Source organism: Somniosus microcephalus, chromosome 4, assembly GCF_052327205.1.
Source record: "Somniosus microcephalus isolate GS21.2 chromosome 4, FLI_Smic_1.0, whole genome shotgun sequence".
Classification (NCBI taxonomy): Eukaryota; Metazoa; Chordata; class Chondrichthyes; order Squaliformes; family Somniosidae; genus Somniosus; species Somniosus microcephalus.
Genome location: NC_140990.1, coordinates 346269766 through 346290234, shown reverse-complemented (window position 1 = coordinate 346290234; position 20469 = coordinate 346269766). Strand labels below are relative to the sequence as shown.

At 49.5% G+C, this 20469-nt stretch overlaps 1 protein-coding gene across 1 annotated transcript in view; it reads left to right on the top strand.

The window, feature by feature from the left end:
• LOC147120745 (insulin-like growth factor-binding protein 5) overlaps window positions 1–19472 on the top strand; it is a 75593-nt gene extending 56121 nt beyond the window's left edge. The window contains exons 2-4 of the mRNA XM_085984250.1: window positions 7304–7576; window positions 14840–14959; window positions 17376–19472. Of these exons, the coding sequence (XP_085840376.1) occupies window positions 7304–7576; window positions 14840–14959; window positions 17376–17498 (516 nt within the window). The 3' untranslated portion in view covers window positions 17499–19472. The remainder of the gene's footprint in view (window positions 1–7303; window positions 7577–14839; window positions 14960–17375) is intronic.
• The last annotated feature ends 997 nt before the right edge of the window (window positions 19473–20469 follow it).

The following is a 20469-nucleotide window of genomic DNA, read 5'->3' as shown; positions in this document are numbered from 1 at the left end:
ATCTAACCCGTGCTGTACCTGCCCTGGGAGTGTTTGATGTGACAGTGTAGAGGGAGCTTTAATCTGAATCTAACTCGTGCTGTACCTGCCCTGGGAGTGTTTGATGTGACATTGTAGAGGGAGCATTACTCTATATTTAACCCGTGCTGTACCTGCCCTGGGATTGTTTGATGGGACGGTGTAGAGGGAGCTTTACACTGTATATAACCCGTGCTGTACCTGCCCTGAGAGTGTTTGATGGGAGAGTGTCGAGGGAGCTTTACTCTGTATCTAACCCGTGCTGTACCTGCCCTGGGAGTGTTTGATGGGTTCGTGTAGAGGGAGCTTTACTCTGTATCTAACCTGTGCTGTACCTGCCCTGGGATTGTTTGATGGGTTCGTGTAGAGGGAGCTTTACTCTGTATCTAATCCGTGCTGTACCTGCCCTGGGAGTGTTTGATGGGACACTGTAGAGGGTGATTTACTCTGTATGTAAACTGCTGTATCTGCCCGAGGAGTATTTGATGGTACAGTGTAGAGGGAGCTTTACCCAGTATCTAACCTGTGCTGTACCTATCCTGGGAGAGTTTGTTGGAACTTTGTAGAGGGAGCTTTACTCTGAATCTAATCCGTGCTGTACCTGCCCTGGGAGTGTTTGATGTGACAGTGCAGAGGTAGCTTTACTCTGTATCTAACCTGTGCTGTACCTACCCTGGGAATGTTTGATGTATCAGTGTACAGGGAGCTTAACTGTATCTAACCCGAGCTGTACCTGCCCTGGGAGTGTTTGATGGGACAGTGTAGAGGGAGCTTTACTCTGTATCTAACCCTGTGCTGTACCTGCCCTGGGAGTGTTTGATGGGACATTGTAGAGGGAGCTTTACACTATATCTAACCCGTGCTGTACCTGCCCTGAGAGAATGTGATGGGACAGTGTAGAGGGAGCTTTACTCTGTATCTAACCCGTGCTGTACCTGCCCTGGAAGTGTATGTTGGGAAAGTTTTGAGGAAGCTTTCCTCTGTATCTAACCCAGTGCTGTACCTGCACTGGGAGTGTTTGATGGGACAGTATAGAGGGAGCATTACTCTGTATCTAACCTGTGCTGTACCTGCCCTGGGAGTGTTTGATGGGACAGTGTAGAGGGACCTTTACTCTGTATCTAACCAGTGCTGTACCAGCCCTGGGAGTGTTTGATGGGACACTGTAGAGGGAGCTTTACTCTGTATCTAACCCGTGCTGTACCTGTCCTGGGAGTGTTTGATGGGAAAGTGTAGAGGGAGCTTTATTCTGTATCTAACCCGTGCTGTACCTGCCCTGGGAGTGTTTGATGGGACAGTGTAGAGGGAGCTTTACTCTGTATCTAACCCGTGCTGTACCTGCCCTGGGAGTGTTTGATGGGACAGTGTAGAGGGAGCTTTACTCTGTATCTAACCCGTGCTCTACCTGCCCTGGGAGTGTTTGATGGGACAGTGTAGAGGGAGCTTTACTCTGTATCTAACCCGTGCTGTACCTGCCCTGGGAGTATTTGATGGGACAGTGTAGAGGGAGCTTTACTCTGTATCTAACCTGTGCTGTACCTGCCCTGGGAGTATTTGATGGGACAGTGTAGAAGGAGCTTTACTCTGTGTCTAACCCGTGCTGTACCTGTCCTGGGAGTGTTTGATGGGACAGTGTAGAAGGAGCTTTACTCTGTATCTAACCCGTGCTGTACCTGCCCTGGGAGTATTTGATGGGACAGTGTAGAGTGAGCTTTACTCTGTATCTAACCCGTGCTATACCTGCCCTGGGAGTGTTTGATGGGACAGTGTAGAGGGAGCTTTACTCTGTATCTAAACCGTGCTGTACCTGTATCTAACCCATGCTGTACCTGCCCTGGGAGTGTTTGATGGGACAGTGTAGAGGGAGCTTTACTCTGCATCTAACCCGTGCTGTCCCTGCCCTGGGAGTGTTTGATGGGACAGTGTAGAGGGAGCTTTACTCTGTATCTAACCCGTGCTGACCCTGCCCTGGGAGTGTTAGTTTGGACAGTGTAGAGGGAGCTTTACTCTGTATCTAACCTGTGATGTACCTGCCCTGGGCGTGTTTGATGGGACACTGTAGAGGGAGCTTTACTCTGTGTCTAACCTGTGCTGTACCTGCCCTGGGAGTGTTTGATGGTGTGGAGATGCCGGAGTTGGACTGGGGTGGACAAATGTAAGAAGTCACACAACACCAGGTTCTAGTCCAACAGCTTTATTTGAAATCACAAGCTTTCGGAGCGCTGCTCCTTCTTCAGGTGAAGTGGAGAAATGCATAAAGACACAACTTATATAGTCAGAGAATCATGTCAGATGTTTACAGGTAACCTTTCCAACTGCCATTTATCACACCTCGGCAGAGAGATAATCACAGCAGTCAAAGGTGTGAATGGTGTCCAAACAGGTCAGTCAGGGAAACATTACATCCAGGAACAATGAGGTGGGGTCACAAGGGGTCAAATATTGCAGATGCTGGGGTCTGTATGAAAAACAAAAACAAAAAAACAGACAAAAAATATTTTTTTTGTCTGGAATTCACAGCAGGTCCTGCCGCATCTGTGTAGAGAGAACAAGCCAAGTTCCGCCCCCATGAGGACGGCCTCAACCGAGATCTTGGGTTCATGTCACGCTATATGTAACCCCACCTGACGCAGGGTCATCCAGACTCGAGTCGACTTTGGCTTGTTCTCTCTACACAGATGCGGCCGGACCTGCTGTGATTTCCAGCCAAGAAAAATATTTTTTGTCTGTTGTTTTGTTTTTGTTTTTCATACAGACCCCAGTATCTGCAATATTTGACCCCTTGTGACCCCACCTCATTGTTCTTTGATGTAATGTTTCCCTGACTGACCTGTTTGGACACCATTCACACCTTTGACTGCTGTGATTATCTCTCTGCCGAGGTGTGATAAATGGCAGTTGGAAAGGTTACCTGTAAACATCTGACATGATTCTCTGACTATATAAGCTGTGTCTTTATGCATTTCTCCACTTCACCTGAAGAAGGAGCAGCGCTCCGAAAGCTTGTGATTTCAAATAAAGCTGTTGCACTATAACCTGGTGTTGTGTGACTTCTTACAAGTGTTTGATGGGACAGTGTAGAGGGAGCTTTACTCTGTATCTAACCCGTGCTGCACCTGCCCTGGGAGTGTTTGATGGGACAGTGTAGAGGGAGCTTTACTCTTCATCTAACCCGTGCTGTACCTGCCCTGGGAGTGTTTGATGGGACAGTGTAGAGGGAGCTTTACTCTGTATCTAACCCGTGCTGTACCTGCCCTCGGAGTGTTTGATGGGACAGTGTAGAGGGAGCTTTACTCTGTATCTAATCCGTGCTGTACCTGCCCTGGGAGTGTTTGATGGGACAGTGTAGAGGGAGCTTTACTCTGTATCTAACCCGTGCTGTACCTGCCCTGTGAGTGTTTGATGGGACAGTGTAGAGGGACTTTTACTCTGTATCTAACCCGTGCTGTACCTGCCCTGGGAGTGGTTGATGGGACAATGTAGAGGGAGCTTTACTCTGTATCTAACCCGTGCTGTACCTGCCCTTGGAGGGGGGGATAGGACAGTGTAGAGGGAGCTTTACTCTGTATCTGACCCGTGCTGTACCTGCCCTGGGAGTGTTTGATGGGACAGTGTAGAGGGAGCTTTACTCTGTATCTAACCCATGCTGTACCTGCCCTGGGAGAGTTTGATGGGACAGTGTAGAGGGAGCTTTACTCTGTATCTCACCCGTGCTGTACCTGCCCTGGGAGTCTTGAGCAGTATGTAACTGAACCGACCAGGGGGCAAGCAACCTTAGATCTGGTCCTGTGTAACGAGACAGGATTAATTAAAAATGTCCTAGTAAAGGATCCCCTTGGAATGAGTGACCATAACATGGTTGAATTCCATGTTCAATTAGAGGGTGAGGAGGTTGTATCTCAAACAAGTGTGCTAAGCTTGAATAAAGGAGACTATGAAGGTATGAGAGCAGAATTTAGCAAAGTGGATTGGGAAAATAGATTAAAGGGTAAGACGATACATGATCCGTGGTGTACATTTAAGGAGTTATTTTACAACTTCCAAAAAAAGTATATTCCACTGAGAAGAAAAGGGTGTAAAAGAAAAGACAGCCATCCGTGGCTAAGTAAAGAAATTAAGGATAGTATTCGACTAAAAACAAGGGCATATAAGGTAGCCAAATCTAGTGGGAGGATAGAGGATTGGGAAAACTTTAAAAGACAGCAAAAAATAACAAAAAGATTGATTAGGAAAGGGAAGTTAGATTATGAAAGTAAATTAGCAAAAAATATAAAAACAGATAGTAAGAGTTTTTATAGTTATATAAAAAGAAAAAGGGTGGCTAAAGTAAATGTTGGTCCCTTAGAGGATGAGACCGGGAAATTAATGGTGGGAAATATGGAGATGGCAAAAACACTGAATGAATATTTTGTATCAGTCTTTACAGTAGAGGACACCAAGAATATCCCAACACTGGACAAGCAGGGGGCTATAGCGGGGGAGGAGATAAACACGATCAAAATCACTAAGGAAGTGGTACTCGGTAAAATAATGGGACTCAAGGTAGATAAATCACCTGGACCTGATGGCTTACATCCTAGGGTCTTGAGGGAAGTGGCGGTAGGGATTGTGGATGCATTGGTAATAATCTTCCAAAACTCCCTGGACTCAGCAAAGGTCCCAGCAGACTGGAAAACTGCTAATGTAACACCCTTATTTAAAAAGGGCAGTAGACAGAAGGCTGGAAACTATAGATCGGTTAGCCTAACATCTGTGGTAGGTAAAATTTTGGAGTCCATTATTAAGGAGACAGTAACAGGACATTTGGATAATCATAATTTAATAGGACAAAGTCAGCATGGTTTTATGAAGGGGAAGTCATGTTTGACAAATTTGCTGGAGTTCTTTGAGGAAGTAACATACAGGGTGGATAAAGGTGAACCAGTGGACGTAGTGTATTTAGACTTCCAAAAGGCATTTGACAAGGTGCCACACAAAAGATTATTGCTTAAGATAAAAAATCACGGGATTGGGGGTAATATTCTGGCATGGATAGAGGATTGGCTATCTAACAGAAGGCAGAGAGTTGGGATAAATGGTTCATTCTCAGACTGGCAATGAGTAACCAGTGGTGTTCCGCAGGGGTCAGTGCTGGGTCCCCAACTCTTTACAATCTATATTAACGATTTGGAGGAGGGGACCGAGTGTAACATATCAAAGTTTGCAGATGATACTAAGATGGGAGGGAAAGTAGTGAGAGAGGAGGACATAAAAAACCTGCAAGGGGACATAGACAGGCTAAGTAAGTGGGCAGAGACTTGGCAGATGGAATACAATACTGGAAAGTGTGAGGTTATGCACTTTGGCAGGAAAAATCGTACAGCAAGTTATTATCTTAATGGCAAGAAACTGGAAAGTACTGAAGTACAAAGGGATCTGGGGGTCCTGGTGCACGAAACTCAAAAGGTTAGTATGCAGGTGCAGCAAGTGATTAAGAAGGCCAATGGAATGTTGGCTTTCATTGCCAGGGGGATAGAATATAAAAATAGGGAGGTATTGCTTCAGTTGTACAAGGTATTGGTGAGACCGCACCTGGAATACTGCATACAGTTTTGGTGTCCATACTTAAGAAAGGACATACTTGCTCTCGAGTCAGTACAAAGAAGGTTCACTCGGTTAATCCCGGGGATGAGGGGATGGACATATGAGGAGAGGTTGAGTAGATTGGGACTCTACTCATTGGAGTTTAGAAGAATGAGAGGCGATCTTATTGAAACATATAAGATTGTGAAGGGGTTGGATCGGGTGGATGCGGGGAGGATGTTCCAGATGATGGGTGAAACTAGAACTAGGGGGCATAGTCTTAGAATAAGGGGCTGCTCTTTCAAAACTGAGATGAGGAGGAACTACTTCACTCAGAGGGTGGTAGGTCCATGGAATATGCTGCCCCAAAAAGCTGTAGAAGCTACATCATTACATAAATTTAAAACAGAAATAGACAGTTTCCTAGAAGAAAAGGGAATTAAGGGTTACGGGGAGCAGGCAGGAATTTGGACATGAGTTTAGGTGCGGATCGGTCATGGCCCTGTGGGTAGCGGAGCGGGCCCAGGGGCCGTGTAGCCTGATCCTGCTCCTGTTTCGTGTGTCTAATTCTGTTAGATTCAGGAGATAGTCCTGTCATAGTGGATTGGCGGTTAGGATCAGATCAGCCATGATCTTATTGAATGGCGGAGCAGGCTCGAGGGGCCAATTGGCCTACTCCTGCTCCTATTTCTTATGTTCTTATGTTCTTATGATGGGACAGTGTAGAGGGAGCTTTACTCTGTATCTAACCCGTGCTGTACCTGCCCTGGGAGTGTTTGATGGGACAGCGTACAGGGAGCTTTACTCTGTATCTAGCTCTAACATCCCTCACTTTAATTGCATTTCTACAGCGTCTTTCACGATCTCAGGACATCCCAAGGCATTTTAGTGCCAATGAAATACTTTTGAAGTGTTGCCACTGTTGGAAACACGGCAGGCAATTTGCGCACAGCAAGCTCCCATGATAATGACCTGATAATCTGTTTTTGTGATGTTGGTTGAGGGTCATGTATTGGCCCAGGACCTGCTGCTCTTATTCGAAATAGTGCCATAGGATCGTTAACATCCATCTGAGAGGGCTCAGGTTTAACCTCTCACCTGAAAGGCAGCACCTCCGAAAGTGCAGCGCTCCCTCAGTACTGCCCCTCCGACAGTGCAGCACTCCCTCAGTACTGCCCCTCCGACAGTGCAGCGCTCCCTCAGTACTGCCCCTCCGACAGTGCGGCACTCCCTCAGTACTGCCCCTCCGACAGTGCAGCGCTCCCTCAGTACTGCCCCTCCGACTGTGCAGCGCTCCCTCTGTACTGCCCCTCCGACAGTGCAGTGCTCCCTCAGTACTGCCCCTCCGACAGTGCGGCACTCGCTCAGTACTGCCCCTCTGACAGTGCAGTGCTCCCTCAGTACTGCCCCTCCGACAGTGCGGCGCTCCCTCAGTACTGCCCCTCCGACAGTTCAGCGCTCCCTCAGTACTGCCCCTCCGACAGTGCAGCACTCCCTCAGTACTGCCCCTCTGACTGTGCTGCGCTCCCTCAGTACTGCCCCTCCGACAGTGCAGCGCTCTCTCAGTACTGCCCCTCCGACAGTGCTGCGCTCCCTCAGTACTGCCCCTCCGACAGTGTTGCACTCCCTCAGTACTGCACTGGGAGTGCCCTTGTTTACGGGCTCGTCTCCGGAGTTAGCCTTGAACCCACGATTTTCTGACTGGCACCAGATTTACTGAAAGCTTAACAATTTGTCGTTGACTTATTTGCTTTTTGTCATTTTTTTTAAAGAGAAGGGATCGCCTGAGGCCGAGGAATCGACCGCTCTGGACACAGAAGAGGAAGGTTACATTTCCAAACCGTTGCCCAAGAAGCACAGCCGCCTGTCCACCCACAAGGTGGAAGCTCTGAAAAAAGATCGGCAGAAGAGACTGCACGCTTCCAAGATCATTACTTCCTCGGAAAATACAGCGCATGACCGGCACCTCACCGGCTTCAAGCAGGAATCAGAACTCGTAAGTCAGTGAGGAGCGAGGGAACAACGTATATACAAACAAGACACCGAGGGGTCACCGTGCAATGCTCCCCCCATCTCCTGACCCTCAATGTCTCTCCCTCCATCTCCAATCCATCAGTGTCTCTCCCTCCATCTCCAATCCCTCAGTCTCTCTCTCCCTCCATCTCCAGTCCCTCAGTCTCTCCCTCCATCTCCAATCCCTCAGTGTCTCTCCCTCCATCTCCAATCCCTCAGTGTCTCTCCCTCCATCTCCAATCCCTCAGTGTCTCTCCCTCCATCTCCAATCCCTCAGTGTCTCTCCTCCAGCTCCAGACCCTCAGTGTCACTACCTCACTGACCAGTCAATCGTCCTCCTCCCTCACTGACCGGTCAATGGTCCACCTCCCTCACGGACCAGTCAATGGTCCACCTCCCTCGCGGACCGGTCAATGGTCCACCTGCCTCAGTGATCAGTCAATGGTCCACCTGCCTCACTGACCAGTCAATGGCCCACCTGCCTCACTGATCAGTCAATGGTCCACCTCCCTCACTGACCAGTCAATGGGCCACCTCCCTCACTGACCAGTCAATCGTCCTCCTCCCTCACTGACCAATGGGCCACCTCCCTCACTGACCAGTCAATGGGCCACCTCCCTCACTGACCAGTCAATGGCCCACCTACCTCACTGACCAGTCAATGGGCCACCTCCCTCACTGACCAGTCAATGGGCCACCTCCCTCACTGACCAGTCAATGGGCCACCTCCCTCACTGATCAGTCAATGGTCCACCTACCTCACTGACCAGTCAATGGGCCACCTCCCTCACTGACCAGTCAATGGGCCACCTCCCTCACTGACCAGTCAATGGGCCACCTCCCTCACTGACCAGTCAATGGGCCACCTCCCTCACTGATCAGTCAATGGTCCACCTACCTCACTGACCAGTCAATGGGCCACCTCCCTCACTGACCAGTCAATGGTCCACCTACCTCACTGACCAGTCAATGGGCCACCTACCTCACTGACCAGTCAATGGGCCACCTCCCTCACTGACCAGTCAATGGGCCACCTACCTCACTGACCAGTCAATGGGCCACCTGCCTCACTGACCAGTCAATGGCCCACCTGCCTCACTGACCAGTCAATAGGCCACCTCCCTCACTGACCAGTCAATGGTCCACCTACCTCACTGATCAGTCAATGGTCCACCTACCTCACTGACCAGTCAATGGGCCACCTCCCTCACTGACCAGTCAATGGTCCACCTACCTCACTGATCAGTCAATGGTCCACCTGCCTCACTGACCAGTCAATGGCCCACCTGCCTCACTGATCAGTCAATGGTCCACCTACCTCACTGACCAGTCAATGGGTCACCTGCCTCACTGACCAGTCAATGGGCCACCTATCTCACTGACCAGTCAATAGTCGACCTGCCTCACTGACCATTCAATGGTCCACCTATCTCACTGACCAATCAGTGGTCCACCTATCTCACTGACCAGCCCAGGGATGCAGAGGCCAATTGTTAGTCACCTCCCCCAATCACACCCCCAACTCCGTCAGGAAAGACTGAACTGGCAGGGACTCTTTCCTCTAGAAAAGAGAAGGCTGAGTAGTGATCTGATAGAGATCTTTAGAATTATGAAGGGGTGGAGAAGATGTTTCCACTTATCATAGAATCATAGATTGATAAAGCAAAAGGAGGCCATTCATAGGATTACACAGTATGTACGGCACAGAAACAGGCCATTCAGCCCAACCAGTCCATGCTGGCGTTTATGCTCCACTCGAGCCTCCTCCCGTCTTTCCTCATCTAAACCTATCAGCGTAACCCTCGATTCCCTTCTCCCTCAGATGCTTGTCCAGCCTCCCCTTAAATGCATCGATACTATTCGCCTCAACCACTCCCTGTGGCAGCGAGTTCCACATTCTCACCGCTCTCTGGGTAAAGAAGTTTCTCCTGAATTCCCTATTGGATTTCTTGGTGACTATCTTATATTGATGACCTCTAGTATTGCTCTTCCCCACAAGTGGAAACATTCTCTCTGTATCCACTCTATCAAAACCTTTCATAATTTTAAAGACCTCTATTAGGTCACCCCTCAGCCTTCTTTTTTCAAGAGGAAAGAGACCCAGCCTGTTCATCCTTTCCGGATATGTATACCCTCGCATTTCTGGTATCATCCTTGTGAATCTTCTCTGCACCCTCTCCAGTGCCTCTATATCTTTTTTATAATATGGTGACCAGAACTGTACGCAGTGCTCCAAGTGTGGTCTAACCAAGGTTCGATACAGGTTTAGTATAACTTCCCTACTTTTCAATTCTATCCCTCTAGAAATAAACCCTAGTGCTTGGTTTGCTTTTTTTATGGCCTTGCTAACCTGTGTCGCAACTTTTAGTGATTTGTGTCTTCTTCTTAGGCAGTCCCTCGGAACCGAGGATGACTTGCTTCCACACTAACAATGAGTTCAGGTGACTGATGAGTCCAATGCGGGACCTACAGTCTCTGTCACTGTTGGGGTTGTCCATGAGGGTCCTGACGTTCCAGGTCCCGAACTTCATTTTAAAGGGTGGAAGATGCCTGTGCGTGAATTCTTTTAACGTGGGGTGGCCGTTGCACACCAGCTACCACACGGGCTTGACAGAGCAAGGTCCTGGTCCAATGACAAGGGGATCCAAGACGATTGGAGACCAGGCTCTGCTACATCGGCCTAGCACACACACACACATACTCCTACTGTCCTCCTCCCTCCTTTCCGCAGGTCCCCTCTGCCTGGGTTTCATAGGCTGCAGTGTGGTCCTCCCGACCCCGCTGCTGGTCCATGCTGTGCCACTCCTGGGCCTCAACTTACATAGTCCTACACACACACCAGGCAGAAAGAACTACTACCCATAGACCTAGGCACATGTATTTGTACTCCGAGATCCCTTTGTTCCTCTACCCCACCCAGACTCTCACCCTCCAAGTGATAAGTGATCTCCCTACTCTTCCTACCAAAATGTAATACCTCACACAGATTTCGGTGTTGAACTTCATTTGCCATTATTTTCCCATTCTTCAAGTTTACTAATGACCTCCTGTAATTTGTTGCTGTCCTCCTCAGTATTGACTATCTCCCCCAATTTGGTGTCATCCGTAAATTTAGAAATTGTGTTTTTGATTCCAAAGTCTAAATCGTTACTGTAAATTGTGAACAGCAGTGGTCCCAGCACTGATCCTTGTGGAACACCACCACCCACCTTCTGCCCCTGTGAATAGCTACCCTTTACTCCCACTCTCTGCTTTCTGTCCTGAAGCCAGCCAGCAATCCGTTCTGCTACTTGTCCCCTGACTCCGCATTCTCTGACCTTGTTCATCAGCCTATTACAGGAAACTTTGATTTATCCGGAGGTTGTATGTCCGGAAACCTCGATCTAACAGCAGAAATCAGCAGCCGTTTTGGTTAGGTTTTTTTTCTTCTCCTAGCATTTTTTTTAACAGTCAGGCTCTGGAAAGCGTCTCTGTAGCTTAGCAACAGCTTCAGAGACGCTTCCAAGGTACGGGCCGAGTGTTTACAAGCTGTTGCTAAGCAACAGTGTTTGTTGTCAGATACGGAGATGAAAACCTCCGTATCCTTCAACATTAGCGCCGGTCTATCCGGAAGTTTTGATAGATCGGCAGCAGCTCAGTCCCGTCGGTGCCAGATATCGCGAAGTTTCCTGTATGGGGTACCTTATCGAAGGCCTTTTGATAATCTAGATAAATTATATTCGGCCCATTGTGCCTGTGCCGGCTCTTTGAAAGAGCTCTCCAATTAATCCCACTCCCCCTGCTCTTTCCCCAGAGCCCTGCAAATATTTCCCCTTCAAGTATTTATCCAATTCCCTTTTGAAAGTTACTATTGAATCTGCTCCTAACGCCCTTTCAGGCAGCGCATTCCAGATCACAACAACTCGCTGAGTAAAAACATTCTCCTCATCTTGAATCGGAGCGATCATAATATGATCAAATTCTTCATTAAGATGGAAAATGAAGTAGTTGACTCAGAGACTAGGGTCCTGAATTTAAATAAAGGAAACTACGATGGTCTGAGGCGCGAGTTGGGTAGGATTGATTGGGGAATGTCACTCAAAGGGTTGACGGTGGAGAGGCAATGGCAAACATTCAAAGACCGCATGGATGAACTACAGAATTTGTTCATCCCAGTTTGGCATAAAAATAAAACAAAAAAGGTGACTCAACCGTGGCTAACAAGGGAAATTAGGGATAGCATAAGATCCAAGGAGAGGACATATAAATTGGCCAGAAAAAGCAGTAATCCAGAGGATTGGGAGCAGTTTAGGATTCAACAAAGGAGGACAAAGGGATTAATTAAGAAAGGGAAAATAGATTATGAGAGTAAGCTTTCAGGGAACATAAAAACTGACTGTAAAAGCTTTTATAGATATGTGAAGAGAAAAAGATTGGTGAAGTCAAGCGTGGGTCCCTTGCAGTCAGAATCAGGGGAATTTATAATGGGGAACAAAGAAATGGCAGACCAATTAAATATATATTTTGGTTCTGTCTTCACAAAGGAGGACACAAATAACCTCCCAGAGATGTCGGGGAACTCAGGGTCTGATGAAAGGGAGGAACTGAAAGTAATCATTATTTGTAGGGAAATGGTGTTAGGGAAATTGATGGGATTGAAGGCCGATAAATCCCCAGGGCCTGATAATCTACATCCTAGGGTACTTAAGGAAGTGGCCCTAGAAATAGTAGATGCATTGCTGATCATCTTCCAACATTCGATGGAATCTGGAACAGTTCCCATGAATTGGAGGATAACTAATGTTACTCCACTATTCAAAAAAGGTGGTAGAGAGAAAATGGGGAATTCAGACCGGTAAGCCTGACATCAGTAGTGGGGAAAATGCTAGAGTCCATTATAAAAGATGTAATAGCAGAGCACTTGGAAAACAGTGACAGGATCGGACAAAGTCAACATGGATTTATAAAAGGTAAATCGTGGTTGACTAATCTACTGGAAGTTTTTGAGGATGTAACTAGTAAAATAGATAAGAGAGAACCAGTGGATGTGGTGTATTTGGACTTTCAGAAGGCTTTCGATAAGGTCCCGCATAAGAGATTAGCGTGTAAAGTTAAGGCACATGGGATTGGGGGCAAGGTATGGACTTGGATAGAGAACTGGTTGGCAGATAGAAAGCAAAGAGTTGGAATAAACTGGTCTTTTTCTGAGAGGCAGGCAGTGACTAGTGGGGTACCGCAGGGATCGGTGCTTGGACCCCAGCTATTCACAACATATATTAATGATCTAGACAAGGGAACTAGATGTAATATCTCCAAATTTGCAGATGACACAAAGCTGGGTGGGCGTGTGTGCTGTGAGGAGGATGCCGAGAAACTACAGGGTGATTTGGACAGGTTGGGTGATTGGGCAGAAGCATGGCAGATGCAATATAATGTGGATAAATGTGAGGTTATCCACTTTGGTGGAAAAAACAGGAAGGCAGATTATTATCTAAATGGCAATAGATTGGGAGAAGGGGAAATGCAACGAGACCTGGGTGTCCTTGTGCACCAGTCACTGAAGGTAAGCATGCAGGTGCAGCAGGCGGTTAAGAAGGCAAATAGCATGTTGGCCTTCGTAGCGAGAGAGTTTGAGTACAGGAACAAGGATGTCTTGCTTCAGTTGTACAGGGCCTTGGTGAGACCACATCTGGAGTATTTTGTGCAGTTTTGGTCGCCTTATCTGAGGAAGGATATTCTTGCCATGGAAGGAGTTCAGCGAAGATTCACCAGGCTGATACCTGGGATGGCAGGAATGACGTATGAGGAGAGATTGGATTGGGCTTATACTCGCTGGAGTTTAGAAGAATGAGAGGGGATCTCATTGAAACTTATAAAATTATGGCAGGACTGGACAGACTAGATGCAGGGAGGATGTTCCCGATGGTCGGGGAGTCCAGAACCAGGGGTCACAGTCTAAGGATAAGGGGTAGGCCTTTTAGGACAGAAATGAGGAATTTCTTCACCCAGAGAGTGGTGAACCTGTGGAATTCTCTACCACAGAAGGCAGTGGAGGCCAATACATTAAATATATTCAAGAAGGAGTTAGATATATTTCTTAAGGCTAAAGGGATCAAGGGGTATGGGGAGAAGGCAGGGACCGGGTACTGAACTTGGATGATCAGCCATGATCGCATTGAATGGCGGAGCAGGCTCGAGGGGCCGAATGGCCTACTCCTGCTCCTATCTTCTATGTTTCTCCTCTGGTTCTTTTGCCGATTATCCTAAATCTGTGTCCTCTGGTTACCGACCCTCCTGCCACTGGAAACAGTTTCTCCTTATTTACTCTATCAAGACCCTTCATGATTTTGAACACCTCTATTAAATCTCCTCTTAACCTTCTCTGCTCTAAGGAGAACAACCCCAGCTTCTCCAGTCTCTCCACATCACTGAAGTCCCTCATCCCTGGAACCATTCTAGTAAATCTCCTCCGCACCCTCTCCAAGGCCTTGACATCCTTCCTAAAGTGTGGTGCCCAGAATTGGACACAATTCTCCAGCTGAGGCCGAACCAGTGTTTTATACAAGTTTAGCAGAATTTCCTTGCTTTTGTACTCTGTGCCTCTATTTATGAAGCCCAGGATCCTGTAAGCGTTTTTAACCACTTTCTCACCCTGCCCTGCCGCCTTCAACGATTTGTGCACATATACCCCCAGGTCTCTCTGTTCATGCACCCCCTTTAGGATTGTACCCTTTAGTTTATATCGCCTCTCCTCATTCTTCCTACCAAAATGTATCACTTCGCACTTTTCTGCGTTAAATTTCATCTGCCACGTGTCCGCCCTTTCACCAGCCTGTCTATGTCCTCCTGAAGTCTATCACTCTCCTCCTCACTGTTTACTACATTCACTACACTTGTGGTGGAGTCCAAAACTAGGGGCCGTAAATATAAGATAGTCACTAATAAATCCAACTGGGAATTTAGGTGAAGCTTATTTACCCAGAGAGTGGTGAGAATGTGGAACTCGCTGCCACAGGGAGAGGCTGAGGCGAATAGTGGAGATGCATTTAAAGGGAAGCTGGATAAACACATGAGGGAGAAGGGAATAGAAGGATATGGTGATGGGGTGAGATGCAGAGGGAGGGAGGAGGCTCGTGTGGAGCAGAAACACCGTCACGGACCAGTCAGGCCGAATGGCCTGGCTGCAGCTCAGCTGACTGAGGATGGAATACAGAGTGGGGGTTTTCTCTCTCGTGGAGGTGTAACTGATTTGAACCTTGACCTGCAGGGTCCGTGTCGAAGGCAGATGGAGGTGGTGATGCAGAGTCTGAAGAAGGCAGCTTACCTGAGTCCCCATGAGGTTTACATCCCAAACTGCGACCGGAAGGGCTTGTACAAAAGGAAACAGGTGAGTGAGCACTGATGGTGCCCGCTAAACCCACTAGCATTATCTCCTTTCATAGAATCATACGGCACAGGAGGAGCCCATTCGGCCCATCGTGCCTGTGCCGGCTCTTTGAACGAGCTCTCCAATTAGTCCCACTCCCCCTGCTCTTTCCCCAGAGCCCTGCAAATTTTTCCTTTTCAAGTTTTTATCCAATTCCCTTTTGAAAGTTACTATTGAATCTGCTTCCACCGCCCTTTCAGGCAGCGCATTCCAGATCACAACAACTCGCTGCGTAAAAAACATTCCCCTCATCCCCCCTCTGGTTCTTTTGCCGATTATCTTAAATCTGTGTCCTCTGGTTACCGACCCTCCTGCCACTGGAAACAGTTTCTCCTTATTTACTCCATCAAAACCCTTTGTGATTTTGAACACCTCTATTAAATTTCCTCTTAACCTTCTCTGCTCCAAGGAGAACAATCCCAGCTTCTCCAGGCTCGCCACGATTCTTTAGCAATGTCACCCAAGGGCCTTGCCAGTAACATTCTCTGAGTAAGATGCACAAGAACCCCACAGGACATCTCCTGCTCCCTATGGCCCACAATGAGGCGACGGGATGGTACAACAATTGAGCTGATCATGGGTCATCCGATCAAATCCAAACAGAATGATGTCTGTCAAGATCTGACATGGAATTATTTTGGAGAGTCACAATCCAGTTCAGAATGGTCATGAACTGCACCTAATGTAGCCATGTAACAATCCCAAACTAATCCCACTGTCCCGCTCTCTCCCCATCGCCGTGTATCAATCCCAAACTAATCCCACTGCCCCGCTCTCTCCCCATAGCCCTGTATCAATCCCCAAACTAGTCCCACTGCCCCGCTCTCTCCCCATAGCCCTGTATCAATCCCCAAACTAGTCCCACTGCCCCGCTCTCTCCCCATAGCCCTGTATCAATCCCAAACTAATCCCACTGCCCCGCTCTCTCCCCATAGCCCTGTATCAATCCCAAACTAATCCCACTGCCCTGCTCTCTCCCCATAGCCCTGTATCAATCCCCAAACTAGTCCCACTGCCCCGCTCTCACCCCATAGCCCTGTATCAATCACAAACTAATCCCACTGCCCCGCTCTCTCTCCATAGCCCTGTATCAATCCCAAACTAATCCCACTGCCCCGCTCTCTCCCCATAGCCCTGTATCAATCCCAAACTAATCCCACTGCCCCGCTCTCTCCCCATAGCCCTGTATCAATCCCAAACTAATCCCACTGCCCCGCTCTCTCCCCATAGCCCTGTATCAATCCCGCACTAATCCCACTGCCCCGCTCTCTCCCCATAGCCCTGTATCTTCCTCTGCTTGAAATATTTATCCACTTTTTCCTTCAAAGGTGCGATGGTCTCTGCCTCATTCACTGCCTGTGGTGAAACAGTCCATGCTCCAAGAACCCTCAGAGGGAAGGAATTTCTCCCAACCTCTCTCCTCACTCTGTGATCATTTTAAATTGATGATCCATCGTCACTGACTCCCAACCAGAGGAAATGGTCTTTCCCCCTATTTACTTCAATGAAACCCTTTGACATGAATCTTGTCATTCATGTGGAAATGACTTATGAAATAATACTGGGCGGCCTGCTGGTGGTGCTGTCCAGGGAGAGTATAAATACTCGGGCATGGGCCCAGTTTGCTCAGAACATTCTTTAACAGGAACTAGTGAAGGACACAACTGGATCTCCATGTTGTAATACTGTTGATTAAAGCCTTGTTTAATACACAGACCAAGTACCTAGTAGTTTTCTTACATCACCCTTTATCATTTTAAATCTCCTCTTAACCTTTTGTGCTCCAGTGAAAATAGTCCCAGTATCTCAAGACTCCTCCTCCTGTTCCTGTGTAACAGGCTCGAGGGGCTGAATGGCCTCCTCCTGTTCCTGCATAACAGGCTCGAGGGGCTGAACGGCCTCCTCCTGTTCCTGTCTGACAGGCTGTAGGGGCTGAATGGCCTCCTCCTGTTCCTGTGTAACACGCTCGAGGAGCTGAATGGCCTCCTCCTGTTCCTGTGTAACACGCTCGAGGAGCTGAATGGCCTCCTCCTGTTCCAGTGTAACAGGCTCGAGGGGCTGAATGGCCTCCTCCTGTTCCTGTGTAACAGGCTCGAGGGGCTGAATGGCCTCCTTCTATTCCTGCGGTAACGGACTCGATGGGCTGAATGGCCTCCTGCTGTTCCTGCAGTAATGGACTCGATGGGCTGAATGGCCTCCTGCTGTTCCTGCGGTAACGGACTCGATGGGCTGAATGGCCTCCTGCTGTTCCTGCGGTAACGGACTCGATGGGCTGAATGGCCTCCTGCTGTTCCTGCGGTAACGGACTCAATGGGCTGAATGGCCTCCTGCTGTTCCCGTGTGTTAATGGCGAGCTTTGAATGTTTTTTTTCCGCAGTGCAAACCATCTAAAGGGAAGCGACGGGGACTGTGCTGGTGTGTGGACAAGTATGGCCTCAAGTTACCCGGCTCGGATTACCTGCACCGCGACTTTCAGTGTCACAGCTTCGAGAGCGACTGACGCCTCTCCACCCTCGCAGCCTCTTCTACTTTATTCACTCTTTTCCAGCCAGCTGAACGCCTGCAGAGGTTTCCCCTCCTGGGTTGTTGGCTGACTAAAGACTATAAACCTTTTGGCAGTGAGTGCATCAAAAACTTAAAAGTATAATAATTTAAGAAATAGTACGATGTTATTATTTTTCGGGGCACCGGATTGGTCAAACTAGCGTGAGCTGGTTTTTTTTTGCTTTTTATTCTCTGCGAAAGAACCACCTTTTGATTGAAATTTGTTTTTTTGAAAGAAAAAAAGCTGCAAGATTGGGTTATTCTGTGTTTTTCTTTACAACCTGCGATGTCCTTTCTAACCACGAATTAAGGAGATTTTTTAAATACCCAAGAAATGCACTTAAAAAAAAAAGCTGAACCTTCAACCGGCGACTCGATGAGAGGTATACTGCCCAACGCCTGGATCCCACCCAGCCGGGAGCCTTCTGATTGGACAAAGGGAGGGGGAGAGCCGATGTTTTGTGTGACCTCCTGCTCGCTTGTCTTCTGATGGGGCGGGCGGAGTTTAATCTCTGGCACAGTGGAAGCACGATGATACCATTGGCCCGGGCAGTGTGACCTGGCGGTCCGCAGCTCGATACAGCCCGTGCGGGTCGAGATTCAGTGTTGATGGTCCCCTCAGACTGTGCGCCCTGAAGTGGGGGAGCTTGTTTGGGGGGGATGGTTGGGGGGGGGGGGGAGACGGGTTGGATGGATGCATTTTTAGTCCAGACATACTGATCTGTCACTGGGACCTTATGACAACGCCCAGCTCCCAAAGCAAAATACATCAGATTTCTGTGCTGTGCTGCAGTACCTGATTATACCACTAGGCGTTGCTGCAGTACCCCAGTCCCACCACTAGGCGCTGCTGCAGTACCTCAGTCCCACCACTAGGCGCTGCTGCAGTACCTCGGTCCCACCACTAGGCGCTGCTGCAGTACCTCGGTCCCACCACTAGGCGCTGCTGCACTGAAAGGGGGCGTTACCAGCACTGGGGCGCCCCCTAGTAGCTGAAGTCAGGTACTGCAGGGTTAGCCCCTCCTCCTCCACCTCAGACCCCACTTGCACTGATTCTCTTTGGGCTTTAAGGCCACACCAAGTCCCAATTTCCCTTCTTGATCACGTTACCCCCGCCCAACCACCCCTCTGATGCGGGGAAGCTAACTAATGGCTGGTGCTAATGGTTCTTTGGGGGCACATTTCGGCAACTCCCACACCTTCCCCCCCACCGGAACAGTCCCGCTCGGTGTCCCTGCCTTCCCTCGGGTGTGAGGTCACTTGGCGTGGCAGGGGTAGGGGGAGGTGGTTCCCTTGTTTTTTTCTCTCCTACCCAGGAGGCGGGGGGTGCAGCTCTGCGGGCACTTTGGCCTGCTGGCCGTCCTTCCAGCGTATGGGCAGCGGCGGCTATTTGACCTTGGGCGGCATTGCAAGCCACTCTAAAACGCCGTCTCCTCACCCTGCACTTTTCCAGCCAAGGTTACTGAATGCTGATTCAGGCGAGGCCACGCCTGGCTGCTTTTCTTTTGTTACTAACCCGGGGTAGGGTGGTAGGGGGTGCGGCGGGGCTCAGTGGGCGGGGGTTGATGAGTTCCCATTGCCCCATTCCCATTGCAGGATCCCTCCCCCTCCCCCACCGGCTCAGATGGGCTGATTCAGAACCGGCCCCTTCCTGGACCCAATGTCCGCTCCCAAGCCGGGCGGTGAATTCAGTCACCCAGTCACCCACCGCGGAATCGATTTTATTTTTATTTTCTTAGCAGAAGAGGATCAAATGGGTTGAAGGAAATGCCCTTTGACCCAGGAGATGAGGGAGCCACACTAACTAAACGAGGGGAAACGTGTAATCCAAATGCATCCGGGGGGGAAAAGCTTCACGAAACACAACTCGTACAGGGGGAATCCCTCCTTACCGTCCTTGTGTTGAATTAAAGATGGGAATCTATTATTATTATTAGTACTGTGTTTGGAATTCTTGTTACGCTGTTTGCTGCGGTTATGTAAATGATTTCTTCCAGAACCTCAGCCTCTCGTGTCGCTCAAAGATTGGGGGCCGAGCCCGTGATGTTTCGTGCTGATGTTGTTCATCACCTGCGCCGTCATCGCTCCCTGTTGGGGGGTCCTCGCTCCCACTTTTAACTGGCCTGATTTAAGGAAATGCAAAGGCTGGATCCCACCCAGACCTGCCCTCCCACCTCGCAAACCACCCCTCAGATGGTGAGAGGCTGTTTCCCCCCTGGCTGGAGAGTCTAGAACCAGGGGTCACAGTCTCAGGATAAGGGGTCGGCCATTTAGGACCGAGATGAGGAGGAATTTCTTCACTCAGAGGGCGGTGAATCTTTGGAATTCTCTGCTCTGGATGCTGAGTCTTTAAGTATATTCAAGGCTGAGATCGATAGATTTTTGGACTCTAGGGGAATCAAGGGATATGGAGATCAGGCGGGAAAGTGAAGTTGAGGTCGAAGATCAGCCATGATCTTATTGAATGGCGGAACGGGCTCAGGGGGTCGTGTGGCGGAGCGGGCTCGAGGGATCGTGTGGTGGAGCGGGCTCGGGGGGCCGTGAGGCGGAGCAGGCTCGAGGGATCGTGTGGTGGAGCGGGCTCGGGGGGCCGTGAGGCGGAGCAGGCTCAAGGGGCCGTGTAGCGGAGCGGGCTTGAGGGGCCGTGTGGCAGAGCGGGCTCGGGGGGTCGTGTGGCGGAGCAGGCTCGAGGGGCCGTGTGGCAGAGCGGGCTCGGGGGGTCGTGTGGTGGAGCGGGTTTGAGGGGCCGTGTGGCGGAGCGGGCTCGGGGGGTCGTGTGGCGGAGCGGGCTCGGGGGGTCGTGTGGCGGAGCGGGCTCGGGGGGTCGTGTGGCGGAGCGGGCTCGGGGGGTTGTGTGGTGGAGCGGGTTTGAGGGGCCGTGTGGCGGAGCGGGCTCGGGGGGTCGTGTGGCGGAGCGGGCTCGGGGG